Source organism: Nematolebias whitei, chromosome 7 (genome assembly GCF_014905685.2).
Source record: "Nematolebias whitei isolate Nwh7 chromosome 7, NemWhi1, whole genome shotgun sequence".
NCBI lineage: Eukaryota > Metazoa > Chordata > Actinopteri > Cyprinodontiformes > Rivulidae > Nematolebias > Nematolebias whitei.
Window position 1 is genome coordinate 42,251,304 of NC_056504.1, and position 19,827 is coordinate 42,271,130.

Here is a 19,827-nt window from a genome sequence, read left to right on the forward strand (position 1 = left end):
ATTATGGGACTAAAATAATAATTTTGATGTTATGAATTCTGTTTAACCCTGGTGTGTTTTTATATTATGAATAGAAAATAAACTAATTTGAATTAAAAAAAGCAAATATAGTCCAAAAACAGTCAATCCTTTGCATATTCTACAGCATTCCTATTGCTGTCAGATGAAAACTGACTGTGTAGAGGTGGAAAAAAGCCTTTCAATAAACCTGACCTGAGTTTGCTGGTGAAACACTGAGGATTAAAACCTCATCACAAGGACACTTATTGTGAAAACTCCCATCAGCAACACTGACTAAACTTTGGCTGTAATCCAGAAGACAGTCAGAGAAGTCAACTCTAAATTTGCATTCATCTTCTTGACTTATAGGACTGATTCTGACGTCTGGAGGCACTTTGTGCACACTTAACCCACGAGACACGCCCACACCATGGAGCGTTTTAACTTTCCCTTTACACACTCAAAAAATACCTGCAGACTTTAAAAAAACCAACAGCGTCTGGTGAAGAATAACGTCAGGCATTGATCTAAATACATTTGGACACTTTTTGGTATTTTGTAGCGTGTGGGGACCAGTCGGACCCACTCGGGGACTGGTGAAATTGGCCTCAGGCAGGTTGCTGGGGGTTAATATTCAAGTGTGGAGGATGACCCAAAAGTCCAATTCGTTGTTTCTGCTTCCTCTGCTCTGTCATCTGCACAGAGAAACAAACAGAAGAGCACAAAGATGACAGATTCAGCAGCACATCTGTAATCTGGTATTATGAGTTCACTCTGAAGATTCTTTGGAACTGTGTGAAGTTTCTTTATTGGGTTGCTTCATAAAACGTCAGAATAAATTGTTGCCATGGATGGGTATAATCTCAAAAACATGGGATTAAGAGGGTGGGGAGGTGATGGCGGAATAAATCGAGATTATATGGTTGGCCCGGGTCACTCATATCACCCAATGTGGGTCACCCAGTTTTTCTCCTTTGACAGAGAAGTTTTAGTCTCCCTCCGTTTGTGTTCTAATTTTGTTATCAAGGAATAGTCTGGAAATTTTTGAAGTGGTGCTTTGTGGAGAGATTGTCTACAATCCCTATCAGATTATGGAATCTCCACTCTTGTGTGATGTTCTTTCAACATTTTTGTTAAATTTTGTATAAAAATAAATTACAGATGTGCCACAAACCTTTTTTTTTATTTATTAATTTTCTCAATTCCAACCTTCTGGCATTAAGAAACAATAAAAAAGTAGAATGGTTGTTGTCAGTCACTTTGTCTTTTTAGATCAAAGAGGAAAAAAAGTGAAATCAGTCAATAACAAAAAAAAAAAAAAAAGATTTATGAATTTACGTGTTTATGTACTCATGTTTGGTTGCTGGTTTCTAAACATTGCAAATGCATTAAAAACTAATTCTAAACAAATACAATGGGATGTAAAAAAATATCTTCTTTGATTACAATCAGAGTTCTGTTGGGAAGTGTTGGATCCAGAGATTGATTTAGGTTTTGTTTTACATGAGCCTCCTCTCAACAATAGCAGTCCTACTACCAAAGAGGAACCAAAAGACGGAACCCAAATGAAATATAAAGCTGGTGTTCGAGTGATTCCGTCACTTCATACAACAGATACCTGCTCCTTGAGCTCAGTCAGCTGTCCAGACAGGTTGGCCACCAGCCTCATGGTCGATTCCAGCTTCTCCTGCAGGTTCCTGATTTCATTCTGCTCTCCCTCTGCATCGCTGCTCACCAATGACATGGCTCGCATCCGAGGAAACCAGTCCAGGTTGTGCTCCTGTGGTTGACCAAGCATATTGTGTTTGATGTTTGTAAACTAGACTGTTGTGGTAACCTTAAGTGCAGGGCGGCTGTGGCTGAGTGGTTAGAGCAGTCGTCCTCCAATGCAAGAGTTGGGGGTTCGATTCCACCAGCAGTCACATGCCAAAGTGTCCCTGGGCAAGACACCGAACCCCTCATTGCCTCCGATACGTGTCACATCAGTGTATGAATGTGATAAAGCACTGATTAGTCTGTATAGAGCTAGTAGAGTGCTGTATGAATGGGTAAATGAAGACACAGATTGTAGTGTAAAGTGCTTTGAGTAGTTTGAGAAGGTAGAAAGGTCCATTTACCATTTATCATTTAAGTGAAAGTATCTTCTATCAAGAAACACTACATTTTTGCTGGACTTATTTGATCGAGGTGTCTACATTGTAGGACTGCAGAAAACTTACAAGTGTGAATGACCAGAGTCCACAGTCAACAGGAATCAATGAACTCTCATCATGATTTGATCAGTTAAATGGTCAACCCATGGATCATGTATTTTGATTTGGCTTCAGTGACTTCCTCATTGTCATTGCCAGTTGGTTTGTAATTAAATAGGCATAACCAGCTTGTCAGTTGAGATTAAAAAAAGAGGATGTGCACTGGTGTGTGTGTGTGGGTGTGACGAGCCGGTGTATTAGTGTGAGTGAGTAATGTAAACTGAGCAAAACTGCTTGAGAACAGCTGCCAGAAACGTGACACATCCAACCATGCCAAAGAAACGCTTCTCTTTCATATGTGAGTGCAGTGACGGTCAGAGCAACGCCTCAGTTCCATTAAATATATATAAAAGACAAAACGATGACAACATAGATCATTACACTATGAAAAACTCCTTCAGGTAATGTCATACAATTTTTTTTTTTCTTCAAAAATTACCGGTCACATGCCGGCTGCACCTCTGTGACATGTAGTTTGGTTTCAAAAGAGTATATCCTTCTTGTATTATCAACACGTTTACAACAAATAAGCTTTGTAATGGTTTCAAAAACACAAAGTTTGTTTTCTCAGTCATCCAGGTATATAACAACAAAAAAGGTTGAATCATGTCATCTGGACTTCGTTTTTTTGTTAAACAAAAAAACGAAGTCCAGATGACATGATTCAACCTTTTTGTTGAAGCTTTGTAATGTTAGCTAACACAGGGCTAGTTTTAGATTGACTTTTGTTTACCTTGATCATCTCGGCCACATAGCTCTCAGGCCCCGTGTATTCTGTGGAATCTTTGACTTTTACAAGAACAATGAAGTACAGGTAGTGCCACATATTATGCTCCTCCTTGAAGTGCTCTTCAAAAGTCACAGTCTTGTTGTCAAACTTGTCACGCTCCAGACCTGAAACACAGTAATCATTTTTATAGTATTAAAATGGAGTACTACTTTCGAAGAGTTTACAAGACAGTTGTGAGACCAGCTATGTTGTATGGTCTGGATACAGAGACAAAAAGACAGGAGAAAGAACTGGAAATAGCAGGAATGAAGATGCTGAGGTTCTTCGGAATGACAAGTATGTATAAGATTAAGAATGAGATCATCAGAGGTGCAGCACAGGTTGAACAACTGGGAGAATATGTTAGAGGCCAGACTGAGATGGTTTGGATGTGTCCAGAGGAAGGACAGTGGGTATATTGGTAGAAGGATGTTAGAAATGCAGTTGCCAGGTAAAAGACAAAGATGAGATATATGGATACAGTTGAGGACAGAGGCTGCAGAAGACAAAGCGAGGTGGAGAATGACGACTTGCTGTGGAGACTCCTGAAGAGGAAAAAGCCAAAAGAAGAAACTCGAGTACTTAAAAAAAATAACATAAAACAACAAATGAAGTAGAAATACTGTAGCTTCTATTTCAAACATCTTTTAATTGCACATGTTTCCATAATAAGATGAAATGAATATTATTGTGACCCATAGGTATTGGATTAATTACATGTGAAGGGGACCCCCTCACATTTAAAAAAATATTAATTTTTACCCCACCACATTTACCATGAAATATTAGTTCACCCAGCACTGTTTCTATTTCTGAACAAATCCATCCATCCATTTTCTTTACCCGTTTATTCCATTTTGGGTCACGGGGGTCGCTGGTGCCCATGTCCAGCAATCACTGTGCGAGGGGCGGGTACACCCTGGACGGGTCGCAAGTCCATCACAGGGCCACATAGACACAAATGAGACAAACAACCATTCACTTTCTCATTCACACCTAGGGACAATTTAGAGATACCAACCAGCCTAACATGTATGTTTTTGGTCTGTGGGAGGAAACCGGAGCACCCGGAGAAAACCCACGCATGCACGGAGAGAACATGCAAACTCCACCCAGAAAGACCCCTGGACCGGGGTTTGAACCAGGGACCTGCTCGCTGAGAGGCAGCAGCTCTACCAGTTGCGCCACCGTGCTGCCTGAACAAATCCATTCCACTTGATTAATAGGAGAATAGTCAAACCACTAAAAGTCCACTCCTGGTTTTCCTGGTTACCTTCAACAACTCATGCAGTGTTTCCTCTAGGTCACTTGCCTTGGCAGGGTGCTCATCTCTTCTTGGGTTTTTGTTGATGGGACGGGGGTGGAGGGGGAGACACCTCTGTGTTGTGCACTAGCTTAGCACTATGTTAGTGCCTGCAGTTGTCGACCAGAGTGGTGGTGTTAGGATGCGTGAGAGAAGTGGAGTGTGCTCTATTCACACAAGGAGAGCTGTTGGTCAGGCTACTTCTTGTTGTATCGTGCTCTCTAAAATAGTTAATAAATCTATTTTTTACATTTATAGGTAAACATAGGTGTTTAACAACCCGTTAAAATACAACAGAATGCAGGAAATGGCATCTACTTTATTCAAAGTTTTATGGGGGAGGAACCCCAGATCCTACCCCCACCCGGGTGCCCCCCCCCCCCCCGCCCAATATTACAAATGCTTCTGACGCCAATGCTGTAACCATTATTTGACCAGACTTTTTTTTTTTTTTTTTTACAGTAACAGTTTTTTAAAGTTCATGTGCCGGTCATCTAAAGAGAGCACTTTATTTTTCTGTGTCAGTATCTATCTCAGACTGCCTCTATGATGTTGGGATCAGGACTCTGTGGGGGCAGGGCCATCTGTTGCAAGACTTCATGTTCTTCTCATGGCTACGATGGTTATTTATGACTCGAGTCCTTGTCATGTCATGTCATTGTTATTTAGGACTGAAATGACGTGCCTGTGACAGTAGAACATGATCTGTTACATGATGGGTGGGAATACACACACACGACTTGTCTAAGATCTTTAACCAACATTCAGCTTGGCAACTATAGAAAAAAGAAACAGTAAAACGACAAATGCCAGAGCTACCAAAACAGTTGTGGTGAATACGGGAAACAGATTTCAGCTCCAGTCATTTTTGTGGACAAATAATAAAAGTCTGCTCTATATGATTGGCTGATTAGGAAAAATAATGCAGTGTAGGCCACTTTCTTTAAGATGGTTCAATTCATTCATTCAACCTTTATTTAGACAGGTTAATCCCATTGAGCCTCAAGGACTCATTTACAAAAGAGACCCGATTTCAACAAAGAGTGATGATAACAATGGACAAAAACGACAACAATAGACAATCACAAAAGAAACATGCAGATTTTTTTATTTTTATAAATCAAAATAAGAAGGCAAAAAAAGTAGCAAAAAACAGATTATAAGGCGAATGTAGAAAACTAAAAACAGGAACATGTCGCCATTGGTTCTAGCCAGGAGTCCAACAGATGCTTAAAGCCACTTAGAGAGGTCAAAGTCGAGAACTTCAGATCTTTTTGCGAGATATTCCAGGAAACAGGAGCCAAGTTCAGTCCTCACTGAGGGAACACTGTAGGTAATAATGTCCTGAGAGCGCACGCTGTAGCTGCACTCACACAGAGACATGTAGGAGGAGATGTATGAAGTCAGCAGACCAAGAAGTGATTTAAATATGAAAATGTACCAGTGGGAGAGTCTACGTGAAGTTAATGATGACCTGTTAACCAGTGAATACAAGGTGCAGTGGTGGATACGGTAGTTACAGCCAGTTATGAATCTTAGTGCACCATGATAGGCAGCATCCAACATCTGCAGGGTGCTTTTAGGAGCGTTCATGTAAATAATGTCACCGTAATCAATGGAGGGAAGGGAAGTCACAGTTGCAAGGTGTTTCCTAACATTCAGTGTTAGACAGGTTCAAACTATTTACTTGGCTGGCAGGGTGCACAACAGTTCAGCAAAGTCCTTTTCTTTTAAAGCATACTGTTTGTTTTATAACTACAAATCAGCTCTATACAAAATAATACTAATCCATCCATCCATTATCTTTACCCGTTTATTCCATTTTGGGTCACTGGGGTCGCCGGTGCCCATGTCTGGCAATCACTGTGCGAGGGGCGGGGTACACCCTGGATGGGTCGCAAGTCCATCACAGGGACACATAGAGACAAACGAGACAAACAACCATTCACTGTCTCACTCACACCTAGGGACAATTTAGAGTTACCAATCAGCCTAGCATGCATGTTTTTGGTCTGTGGGAGGAAACCGGAGCACCCGGAGAAAACCCATGCATGCACGGAGAGAACATGCAAACTCCACCCAGAAAGGCCCCTGGACCGGGGTTTGAACCAAGGACCTGCTCGCTGAGAGGCAGCAGCTGTACCAGTTGTGCCACCGTGCTGCCTACTAATACTAATATTGTAGAGTATACCCTAAGAGACATTTAAACTTTTTAAGATGACGATTGTTAACTAATCAACTCTGCCATCATACTTGAGTACTGGCTTTTGTATTTGGTCCAACATTTTTATTAATGTCTTTTTTGTATTTAAGATCATACATTTTACTATTAATGTGTTTATGTCTTTTTTGTATTTAAGATCATACATTTTACTATTAATGTGTTTATGATTGTTATTAGTTTCAGTTTTATTCATTAGCTTTTGTACCGTCAACCTGTCCAGAACTGTAGATGAAAAATAGCCTATACAGCTAAATCTGGCACATTTACATGTTTGACGTAAGTACTTATGCTGAGTAATACCACATACCTAATATTATGACCACTATTTTATCTTTATTTTACAGCATGAAGCCTCTGTAAGGCTGATTGCAGACTTTGCACATTTTCTTTTCAACAAATTAAGCTTCATTGCTATGCACGAGTCTGACTTATTTGCAGTTTTTATATAAATGTTTTTTTCCTCTTGTTTCAATACACATTTTTACCACTAAGATCAGTTTGCATTTGTTAAACCATCAGTTCACCTTCTAAACACATAATTTCTCACCGTGTGTAAAGGTTATGTGAAAAATGGATACAGTGATTAAACATGCCATGCCCTCAAACAAATGGCAAGTTTAAAGTAACAACGTAACCTGTTGAAGACAGCTCTTTAAACAACCTCAATCCAGAAAAAACACTTTAATTCTGACTGGATCGACAAGTGAATAGTCTGACCAAGGCCTCAAAAGTGGATATTTACCATCTTAAAACAACTCTAATCTTAAATATTTTTATCACCCTTCAAGCAGAAAATAATTTTCAAACCTTTTCATCGTCAGTTTCATGTTACATAGAAATTTGGCAAAAAAAAAAAAAAAAATGCCACTTCTGCTGGAAAACCTCCAGGCTGCACCAGAAGTGCTATAGCTAGCTGCTGCTGTCCCCATAATTTATATGTAAATAACTATGAAAGGTTTATAAAATATGAAGATTTTGAGATTAGAGGCGTTTTAAAGCTTGGTCTTGCTTGAACTAGCTGTTAGCTTGGCAATCAGGCTAAATTTAAAGTTTATTTTACAAAGCTGAAGTTCAAAGAGCTATTTACAACAGCTAAGATAATAATTGTTGAAATTCTTCTACAGAATCCTACTTCTGGTGTATTTCTTTAAGAACACTCAGCTCAAAGATTGACCAACAGAGTAGTTCTCATAAATGGGAGTTAAACCACATGCTGCTTAGAAACATGCCTCCAAGTCAGTTTGTGATGACTCAACAGTAGAAAAACAATTTCAAAATGATTACTGCTCATCATTCTCCATGTAAGATGGGAGTGAGCCTGCTGTGTTGGACCGAAGTAAATTCAGCAGCAAATAAGAATCAGTCGTGCAGTATGACCATGGCATAAACCAATCGCTGCCTTCAGCTCCCCTGAGATCTACAAACCAATAAAACATCAACAGAATGGCTCATGAAACCAAGCAGGACGTCAGGCCACCTTATTCCTGCAGAGACCAATTCCTAATCTCTGCATTTCCTGTTTTCTTGTGGTCCTTCTGGAAACCATAGGGACAGCAGCTCCCCTTGTGGCCTGGCCTCATTTAACACAAGTGAGTCAGAGCTGACAGCTGGCTGCTGGACACAGTTCTGTCCCTTTCCATATGCTTACCACTTGTCCTGACTGCCCGTTTCAACATGTGTGCTCGCACATATCTTCACACAACCTTGCCGTGCAGGGCTAACACACTGTGCATGTTACTTGTTTATCAGAGATGCACCTGGAAAACGGCTTGTAACCGGACCCAGGCAATTTTCAGCCAGCTACATAGAATCAGAATCAGCCTTTATTGTCATTGCACAGAAGCACAACAAAATTTAATTTCAGTACAGCCCGTCCAAAGAAACACAAACAATCAAACAACATCCATGGGTAGACGGGTGCCTGAGGCTGCAGCCTCATGAGAGGCGCTGCCTAAATATGTTTGTAATGTGTTTATTAATAAAATCAGAAGAGAAAAAGTTGACATGGTCAGTGGCCCCTGCTGACCCCACCCCCCATCGGCCCCTGTCTCACACTCACTCCCTCCTGGTATTGTTTCAGCCCCTCATGCCATAGTTTTTCTTTCTCTGCTTTGTAATGCCTATCACCCATCTCCAGCTCACGCCTACTCCTTCCAAGCCATGCCACACCTCCCTTGTTTCTCACAGCACTCAGCCTGATTCCACTCACCTGTTCAGCTCTCATCTAGGGGCGGCTGTGGCTGAGTGGTTAGAGCAGTCGTCCTCCAATGGGAGAGTCGGGGGTTCGAATTCACCAGCAGTCACATGCTGAAGTGTCCCTGGGCAAGACACTGAACCCCTCATAGCCTCTGATGTGTGTCCCATCAGTGTATGAATGTGATAAAGCACTGATTAGTCTCTTTAGAATTATTTGTTCAATTAGCTTTGTAGAGATCTAGTAGAGTGCTGTATGAATGGGTAAATGAGGACACAGATTGTACTGTAAAGTGCCTTGAGTATCTTGAAATAAGATAGAAAGGTGCTATATAAGTACAGTTCATTTACCATCTAGTTCAACAGCTCTGCACCCTTTATAAGCTCCATTCTCACTCTCCACCAGTGCCAAATTATTACACCACTCATGGTCACTGATAGTGAAGCCTTTAATCATAGTATCTTGTTCCATAGCTTTGCATCCTTGCCTTGTCTTGCCTTGAACCCTCACCTGTTTGACTCCTCGCCTTGCCTTGCCCCTTTTTGGATTTGTCTGCATATCTGACCACGGTAACAACTCTTGCTCTCCCTCGACTACTCTTTTGGATCATGACTCAGCCCTGTTTTCGCTTCTCTGCTTCAACGTGCTTGACCCCCGCTTCGACCATTGGACCACACCTCTGGATTTCACCTGCCACGTACAGACTGAGAAGGTTAGTGACTTTTACTATAATCACAGTATACTCTCGTCCTCACCAAAGTCACTAACCTCTTTGTCTTTTAAGATTGGACTCCTGCTCTTTGATACAACTGCGGGTGCTTGGCATCGCGCCCCTATCGCGCGGCCCCCTGGTGGGGTGTGCCCTTGCCTGCCGGCGCGCTTGGGGCCCTTGGAGTCGGGGGCTGGGCGCTTGGGCGTGTGTCGGCTCGGCCTGGTGTCTGCCTGGTGGGGCTCGGGTCCTCTGGCCCTGTCAGGCCTTGGCCTGGGTGGTGTGGGTCCTCGGTGCCCGGGCCTCCGTGCCCGGGCCTGGACCTGCATCGGTGCGGCGGGTTCCGGCGGGGGCCCATGAGTTCGTCGCTGTTGGCCCCGGGGGGTCACTGTATGTGGTCGCTGGTGGGGTTCTTCCGGCTCTCCCCTGTGGTCCGATCTGGGGGGTGGGCGAGTGGTTCGTCCTGTGTGGGTGGCCCTGGGGGCTCTGCGGTTGGGGTCCCTCCTGGGGTCTTGGGCTCTGATCCCCCCTTTTTTCGTCTGCCTCTGGTCTTGGGGGTCGGGTCTCTGCTGCTTCACAGTTACTATTAAATGTTCTATTAGAGAAGCCTTATACACTTATGCATGCTCACAACCACACACAAATAGAAGCAGGGATGCTTATGTAGGCTTTATATGTAGATATATAGATATGTATATGAATGTATATTCATGTGTATGTATGTATGTATATAGGCGTAGGTATGGACATATATATTTATGGAAACTTACTGCAAAGCCTTGAATATTTTAAGTTCTTTATACATATGTATTTTGTTGCTGTGTTTTGTCATGTTCTTTGCAGGTGAACAGACAGTGGCCGGGTGTTTTGCCGTGTGCTCTCTTTGTGTATATTTCTTATATTTTGGAGTCTTACTTTGTCTTTTCTTTCTTTCTATCCTATTATAAAAAATAAATAAAAAAATAAAAAAAAACCTACACTAGATAGTCACTAGAATAAATATTTCATAATAATGGTGTGGAGAGGATGGCTGTAAGGGGAGAAGGGAGGCCATCAAAAAAAAAAGATTGGACTCCTGCCTTGGACCCTGACTCCAGCAATCAGCAGCCTAATTAATAAAAACTGTTCTTGTTTTTGCACTCCTGTGTCTGGCTTATATTGAATCCTAAACCCGATCCTAACAAAGTTGGAGAATCAGTTAGAAGGAAACTTTTTTTTTGTCTTACAGAGGAATTGTTTCTGCTGTTCGTCATGTGAGCTGGAGCTCAGCAAACAGAGGAGTAGATATAGCCGTGCTTTTACTTTGAATTTTGAACCTCTGTCATGAAACAGAATCTGTTAGCAGATTTTTGAGTCGGGAACACCCCAACTGCATCTGAGCTGGGCACAGAGACCGCCGTTACTGTTAGCAATGCTAACAATACTAATAATGCTAATTAAGGATGTTAGACAATTAGAATGTCAGCACAGTTTGATCTTTTTGATTGTTTTACCAAGACAAATGAATAATTTTTATTGTGGGTGTGCTGTCGTTCAGGTGCTCCTTTCTCACACCTGAGGTGTCCACACACCTTAATATGTTTAATTACTGACCGTTAACGGCAGAAAAGATGATGCAAAAAACGTTACAGTTTCATTAACAAATTTATTAATCTAACATTACAGGTAAGTAGATTATTCAAATATTACTTTGGACAAAGCTGCTAGTTATTTCAATATAGATCGGGTAAGGAAAAATATGTGTAATTTGGTGTAGTTGTGTGCACAAAAAAATTAAAATGATAAGCATCTGTATTCTGACTTACAGCTCAGATATAGTATAAATGTTTGTTTATTAGGTTTTTGTTTTTTTTATAAATCCCTCTGTCTAATTATCTGGAGATTACTTGTAGATTTAACATGAACATATAAAAAGTTTTTAACAGAAATTTGGAAAAAATTATCTGATACCACTGAGGTTGATAGTACCAACTTTTCAGATTACTCGGAAAAAGTTTAACATATTAGATATATATATATATATATGCATATTTGTTGTGTTTGTCCCTTCAGCAAACTGAACCCCAGAGACAAAAACATCAGTGGTGTTAAACTGATTGGTACAACCGAAGAACAATTTTTCATTAAATCAGACATTTTAAAATGTATTTTGTACTGAGGGCTGAACAATGGTGAAGTGGTTAGAGCTGTCGCCTGAAAACATGCACGTTAAGTTAGCAGGTATCACTGACTTCTCTCCAGGTGTGAATAGATATTTGTCCCCAACCCTGGGATGGACTTCAGACCTGTCCAGGGTGTACTCTGCTCGAGATAGGTACCAGCTTACCATGATCCTGTTTAGAAAAGTAGGTTAAGAAAACGGATCGCTTTCTATTTCGTATTATGTTAATTATAGTTCTTTAAGAAAAAATTTCTATCAGAGCTGTACCCTCCAAGTAGGGAGGCCTAGACTTCCCTCTCCCCAGCCACTTGGGCCAGCTCCTCCGGGGGAATCCCAAGGCGTCCCCAGGCCAGCCGAGGAACATAGTGCCTCCAGCATGTCCTGGGTCTTCCTCTGGGTCGCCTCCCAGTGGAACGTGTCTGGTACACCTCACCAGGAAGGCGTCCAGGAGGCATCCTAACCAGATGCCCAAGCCACCGCAACTGGCTTCTGTTGATGTGGAGAAGCAGCGGCTCTACTCTGAGTCCCTCCTGGATGACCGAGCTTTTCACCCCATCTCTAAGGGAGAGCCCAGACACCCTGTGAAGAAAACTCATTTGGCCGCTTGTATCCGAGATCTCGTCCTTTCGGTCAAAACCCAAAGCTCATATGAGGGTAGGAACGTAGATCGACCAGTAAATCGAGAACTTCACCCTTTGACTCAGCTGTCTCTTCACCAAGACAGACTGTACAGTGTCCGCTTCACTGCAGATGCCACACCTATCCGCCTCTCAATCTCCCACCCCAACTCCTCCACTTGGGGCAGGACCTCCTCCCTGACCCGGAGAAGTCACTCTACCCTTTTCTGGCTTTTTCAGAGCTGTACACTTGTTGAAAATCAATATCGTTCCACAAAACCATAGTCGGTGCATCTGTATTATTTATATAAACACAAAAGTTTTGCAAACATGCTTGTTTCCATAAAAAGCGGGGAGACAGTTGGGTAATCGGCAGTGTTGCACAAAACATATGGTAGGGAAATTAAGTGTGTGCATGTGAATATGTAGGAGAAAATGAGTGTGTGTGTGAGACAGACGTGAATTTTCGAGGACGAGCAGAGCAGTGGCAGGAAGCGCTCATGACTCAGCCTTCGCTGGAGCTTCAGCAAAACATACAGATAACCAGAAACCTCAAATACAACAGAAAAATCGTTCTGTTGGAAATTTGGGAACAAAAGAGTGAGAAAATATATCCTCGATAGGCAGACATGGTGCAGTTTTTACTGTGGAATTAGAACATTTTCAGTGTTTCTACAATTTGTATATATTTTTTCCTTTCCTTGTTTTGTGTAATTTGGGTTTGCGCAAAAAGAAAGGTCAAAAAACAAATAAAAGATCCAAATACCACATTAAAGGGTTGTGTTTACTCTAACAAAAGACTGCATTCAAACATCCTGAAACAGATTTACAAATGTATTTAAGTTATATGACTCAACCAAAAGGTAAGCAGCTGTCTTAAATTCCACTTCATTTTACTGACCTGATGATCAGTCGGAGCTTACTGGACTTTCTGGGAGGGGATGGTGATGGCTGAATACTTACAACCCTTCTCTTTACTTTGGGTAAGAGCAAGGCAGTTGGTCTTGTGTGCAGTTTCCCCAAAGGTTTTTGGTTCATTTCTCAAACTCGTCTCATAAACACATCATATTGTAGCAATTTGATTATCTAAACTGAAACACTGAACATGACCTGAATGGCCGTAGTAACCATGTCTGTTGTACTGTAACAATGCCACAAAAACAACTTAAAACAGAAAACAAGGTGTAGAGCATGCAAATAAAGCTTATCTACAGCACAAACACAAGCAAACCTGCCATTATTGTTGTATGTTCTAATAAGTTTCCGCATGGATACAAGGCAAAAAAAATTTTTTCTTCCAAAAAACAGCTTTGAGTAGTCACAAAATCTTGTTCCTGTGTGGACAGCCCCTAAAAAGCACAAAACGGTAGGTGCACTGAACAATCTTTTACCACCAAGTTTCTCTTCTCCCACTAAACCAGTGTTTGTCCACAATGATGTTTCTGCAGCGTGGCATAACTTAAATCACCAACAACAGCACTAACAGAAGAAAGGGTGGCTTATACCTGTACCTAGATGGTGTAATTATTTCTGACACTAAGAGTTTGAGTAGATGCAAAGCATGAATGGACATTCAGACAAAGTTTAGGGTTGTAACGGTTGGCTTAGCAGGTGATTGTAATCACTTTAACTTAATGCATACGGTATTTAAAAAAAAAAAAGGTTTACTTTGCACTAGTTTGAACGCAGCTTCATGGACACGTTACTTGAATCAGGTTGGATACTTTAAGCTCTTGTACAATAAAAATGCCCTTAAAGGATAATCAAGTGTGATTTGTAACTGTGAAACCGTTCTTGTAAAACACCTGACCCATAAAATGAGACCAGGAGTGGAGTATTTCACCACACTTTCTAAAATGGAAAAGCTCTACGTAAAGGTGTGTTGTCTTTTTACTAAAATATGTTAAAATATGTCACATTTCATTGAGACTTCAGAAAATTATGCCAGCATAGGAAGAAGGTCCCAAAGCAGTGCTTTGAAGAAATATGTTCTCTTAGACCTCCAATCAAAGTTTGACCCTTTAGGAGACTTTAGTAGACAAGCTAGGGACACTCACCGCAAATAAAGCAAGTAGTCTTCAAAACCTCCTCTTTTTTTTGCTTTTCACTTCTCAAGTCAGCAAAAGTGTCAATGATTACACCAAAAATTAGGTTGAGGACGATGATGATGACCATGAAGAAGAACAGCAGGTCGTAAATCACTCGGGCTGCAAACAGTGGCTCCTAGACAAATGAAAGAAAACAAGGTTGTACAGTGTGCATCTGTAAACATTGACATTTCACTGATTCTTTAGCTATTAAGAGCAGAAAGGAAAGATTGTTCTATTCACAAATACGATCCAAAAGGCAGGCGTTAACATGCTGGGGATGATGTCACGAGTCTAAAATGAGGTTAATCTTGGGCCTTTCTGGATGTTCAAGGAAACAAGGCCACAGGTACCAGATGCTGAAGTAACAGAGACGACGGAAAGTCACCATGATGCAGCTGGTCTTGGTCAGGTCAGCATAATCCATTGATCAAATCAGGAACCCATTTCACATTTTTGTTGCCCGCTGCCAAGAGGTTTGTTTTGCCTGCGTGTGTGTTTGTCTCTGTTATCTAAATATCTCATAAACCACTGGCCAAATTATAATGGAACTTGCAGAAAGTAATTGGATTTATATCTACATCTGATTACCTTCTGGAGTCAAGAATTAAAGACTCCTAAAGTTCAAGATTGAAGACCTGATTTAAAATGGCTGCCACAGCCAGCTGTCAGTTTTACAGATACGGACATTAAATTTGGTGTGGCAGTTGAGAAAGCATATTCTGAGGGCTAACAGATTGCATAAGATATTAAAAAAAATAATTTCCATGAACTTATTTCCTTAAAGGAAGGAATGCCAAGACTTTAAAGTTAATTAAATTCTTGTAAGTACTGAGAGCTCTTGCTTGTGGGTGCAAGAGTCAAAAGCCTCTTCATTTCTGACCCGCTCGCCTGAAGGAAACCACATAAGGTCGTATCCACGTCTTTAAAACAAACGGCTTCATTTCTCTAGAACCCTGAGCACTCCGATCCAAGCACTAAAGTGTTGCGCACGCAGTCGCACATCCTCTTTTTGACATCACTTTCAGCTGAGTCTGAATTCACTAGAACCGTTTCATTTTAGGATTTCATTTCTCACACAAGCAGCGGAGTGCAGCTGGAAAGGAAACGTTGCAAAAGCTCAGTGCTCTTAAAAATCAGAACAAGCTCAGCGCACAGTGAGCTCACACACACATGCACACGCACGGAGCCTGAGGCCTAATCATACCAGGCACGTACCTCCTTAGAAGGCTTACGGAGAACATCCCCCACACCTCCTCCGCTCCTCAAACCGTGACTCAACACGGTAACAATGCACATCAGGAGGGAGTCGCACGTCCGCTCCATGTTTCCGTCATCCTCCCCGCCGTCCTCGTTTTCTGATTAAATAGAAAGCATCAGAAGATGATCCCCTCAACATGAAGCAACAGTTTATAGAGAACAACAAAAACAAAAGGTTTTCAGTAAATCATGACACACTGCTGTGTTTTTACTGAACTGGTTAAACTGGACGACCAGGAACTTGAAGATTGCCTAGAGCCAACAAACACCGAGGCTAAATGTTTAATCCATTCAAAAACACCTCAAAAGCATATGCAAATATTTCACATGGGAAAAAAAAATAATTAAAAAATTGCATATCCTATCATCAAAATACAGGTTTGAATGGCTGCCTTTCTTTTAAGTGTGCAGGATTTAGTTTCTATGTGTCACTTGGCATTTATTAATTTAAAGTAGTAAAAGTTGTAGAAACAATGGATATAAACTTTGATTTTAACATGTTTCTAAAAACCTTTGTAAATGCACTAGCAACTAGAGAAATTGCATTTCCTGCGAAAACTTAGTGTGAATGCTTATTGCAGAAGAACTTGCTGAAAAACATCTGAAATTAGCTAAAAAAAAACATGCTGAGTGAGATGTTGCTGAAATGGAAGACTAAGCCTACTTTAGCAGAAGAAAGCAGAAATAACACATAGTTGTTGAATTAGGTTTAAATATGCAAAAATCAACACAAAAATTACGAAATTTGCTAAAAAAAAAAAAAAAAGTTGAAATCAGCAAAAAAAAAAAAAAAAAAGCTGAAAAGGCAGAAAGAAGCTTAAACTACCAGAAAGAATCTGTACCTTGGTGCAATGCCAATAAAGTTTATTCTGATTCTGAGAAGTGGAAAGAGCTGAAATGAGCTTCAAAAATGTGGATTTAGTTGAAAATGCAAAAATGCACATAAAACAGCTAAATAGTAGCTGAAATAGCAGAAAAAGCTGAAATTAGTAGAAAGAAGTTAGAATAATCACAGAAATGTCGTAGTTAGCAGAAAGATCCTGAAAGCATCACAAACAGCTGAAAAAAACAGCTGAAAGTAGCTGAAAAATGTTTACATTTGTACAAAAAAGCTGAAAGAAGCTGCATCAGACCAAAACATGAAAGGAGCAGTAAAAGGTTGTAAACAGATCCAAAGATATGAAGGATGTAAAATGAGCTCAATTCATTTTTTGAGGAAAAAATGGCAGAAAAGGCTAAATATTTCAAAAAGCTAAAGTTGCACCAATACAAGAAGTCATAGCACCTTTCTCCTGAACGAGCTGAACGTTTTGATGTACGATTTGTTGAAATAGTTTGAAAACTGCGAGATGAGAATCGCTCCAATTAATCATACGGAAGAAAAATGGATCACGATAGTGTGAATGTGTCATAAACGTTCACACAATAAAATGCTCTAATTGAGTTATTCATATTTAGCATTGATTAAAAAAAAAATGAAAGCAGCTCATTTATTTTCAAAAAATGCCTTCAGATTTTCAGTAACTTCGAAGTTGTGTTAAGTAGTATAAAATCAGATATTCACGCTTTAAATTTAAGCTATAATCTGCTTTTTAATTTTTTTTAGAACAAACATTCCTGACAGTTACATAACTTAGTATTGGTTGTGTTTATGTGTTTTGGCTCTCAGTGTGACGCCTGTTAGTCAAAGCAGAAATGTTGTTGTTCGACTGGAACGTGAAAAGTTAGATAGAAAAACAAACGAGGCGAGTCTGAGCCTTAAAATAGCAGAAGGACAATTTAACACCTCTGACACAGTCAAACTCTTCTGAAAGTGTTTACATTTTTCCGCCTTGGTTTAATGTTAAGTTACAGTCATGGTGAAAAAAAAAAAAAAAAAGAGTCCTCCTGCTTTAAGGTTTTATGGTTTTACCTAATAAAAATGAAGCTTCTAAAATGATTTAAATCCAACCTCGAGTATTTTAAAACACAACAGATTACATAACAAACTAAAACAAAGCCCAAATGAGAAGCTGTGTGTGAACAACTAAGTTCACATTATGATCCAATTACTTCTACAAACAACTTTACAATCATGTAACTTATGATGTTATTAGAAAGTTTTAACCCACTCTTCTTTACAACATTGCGTCAGGTTATTAAGGCTTGTGGGCCTTGGTTTCTGCAGTTTTTTTAAGATCCCACCACAGCATTTCAATCAAACTGAGTTCTAAACCTTGACTGGACCTTCGCTACGTTTTGGTTCTTTTCTTTTTCAGACGTTCTGTTGTAGATTTGCTGCTGTGTTTGGGACCATCGTCCTGTCTTCAGTCCTAGTTTGGACCAAGCTTCAGCTGTCAGATGGCCTCACATTTGACTCTAATCCTTTTGTTCATGATCGACCCAATGACTGCAAGGTGTCCGGCTCCTGTGGCTGCTTGACAGGTGACATGAGGTGTTTGTGTCGATATGCTTTGTTTGGTTTTCTCCAAACAATGCTGTGCATTATGGGTAAATGTCTTTACTATGGTCTCATAGTAACCCTTGCAGACAAGCCAAACTTGTTCCGTCATTGTCTAAATGTTCTGTCATGAACTTTAAACCTGCTAACTGAGGCCTGCAGAGTCTGAGAAGGAGGAGCTCTTGGTTATTTGTAATGTCTCTGAGCACTGCACAGTTTGACCTTGGTGCTGGGTCATCTGGCCAATTGGTGAAATAATCTTTTTCGCTGTAGAATGAGGAGCTCCAAATGATTTGGAAATGGACTTTTGACCTGAGCGGCACAGTGGATCAGTTGGTAGAGCTGCCGCCTCTCAGTGAGAAGGTCGCTGGTCGAATCCTGTCTGAGGCACCTTTCTGGGCGGAGTTTGCATGTTCTCTTTGTGCATGTGTAGATTTCCTCCGTGTACTCTGGTTACCTCCCACAAACCAAAAACATGCATGTTAGGCTGACTGGTAACTCTAAACTGTCCCTAGGTGTGAAAGAGAGAGAGAATGGTTGTTTGTCTCGTTTGTCTTTATGTGTCCCTGTGATGGACTGGAGACCTGTCCAGGGTGTCCCCCGCCTCTCGCACAGTGTCTGCTGGATATGGGCATCAGTGACTGATGAAACCCGAAAAGAAAGAAGCGGGTAAAGATAATGGATGGATGGACTTTCAACCTTTTCCATGTTGATGGGCCACAACAGTTCCTTCTTCAGGGTCAGTACTGATGTCAGATGTACGGTAGACCCTCGCTACTTCGCAGGTCGACTTTCGCGGAGTCGCTCTTTCGCGTTTCTTCAAAGTAAGATTGGACACAACACATAATTGGCTGATTGATGGATGAGCCGCAAGATCGGCATGGATTTTTTAAAATTTAAAATAAATTATTTTAAATTAATTAGCACCTGCTGCACCTGTGTGCAGCCCACATCTGCAGGGAGAAGGGAGATCATGACATTCTGTGCTCTTTTAGAGTTTAGAAACATTGTTTAGAATATTGAAAGTGTGGGAAGGGTTTAAAACACCTTAAAATAAACTACTGCTTACTACTTGTACTACTATTCCTACTTCGCGGTATTTCACTTATCGCGGGTGGACTGAGAACGGAACCCCTCGCGATAAACGAGGGACTACTGCACAGTACAGATGTCTGTCCTCCTTGGCATCGTGTTAACGCACACCTAAATGCTCCAGAACAGCAAACAGCCAAACCACTCGATTTGCTGTAAGTCACACCAATGATCAATACATCTGATCAGCAGCACATGGATATTTTTTTTTAATTTTACAGTATCAGTAAGACGGAACTTAGTTTTTCTTACGCAGCATTTCCATTTTGAAGAGTGGACCCCCCCACCCCCATGATTGTAAATAAAGCTTTTCTATTTCCTGAGAAACATAAGAAACAACAGATACAAGCCTATTTACATGTAATATATATTTTGAGCTAATTAAAAAAAAAAAACTTCATATGTTTGTGAGCATTTTCTTTTGCTGATTTATGAGCCCAAACAGCCTGACTGGTGGGGAGTTCCAAGGAATTAAACTTTTTTTAAGATGTGACCATAAATCTATGTCACATGCAGGTTAATGAGGTCACACGTGAGTTACTCGAGTTCATCAGGAACCATCTGACACTCACATGCATTTAAGTGTGAACTGGTGTTAAATTGGTGTTGCAAAACTGAATAGAAAAAGAGCTCTATTTTATTTAAAACACACACACACACACACACACACACACACACACACACACACCCACACACACACACACACACACACACACACA

The 19,827-nt window shown here is 40.7% G+C and overlaps 1 protein-coding gene across 1 annotated transcript in view; it reads right to left on the minus strand.

Annotated features, from left to right (window-relative positions):
* Positions 1 to 603: 603 nt before the first annotated feature.
* The window catches only part of LOC119412846 (inositol 1,4,5-trisphosphate receptor type 1), a 130,162-nt gene continuing 110,938 nt past the window's right edge, over positions 604 to 19,827 (minus strand). Inside the window, exons 47-51 of the mRNA XM_037679883.1 lie at positions 15,535 to 15,674; positions 14,287 to 14,452; positions 2,986 to 3,146; positions 1,619 to 1,780; positions 604 to 695 (exon numbers count right to left, since the gene is read on the minus strand). Coding sequence (XP_037535811.1) covers positions 609 to 695; positions 1,619 to 1,780; positions 2,986 to 3,146; positions 14,287 to 14,452; positions 15,535 to 15,674 — 716 coding nt within the window. The 3' untranslated portion in view covers positions 604 to 608. The remainder of the gene's footprint in view (positions 696 to 1,618; positions 1,781 to 2,985; positions 3,147 to 14,286; positions 14,453 to 15,534; positions 15,675 to 19,827) is intronic.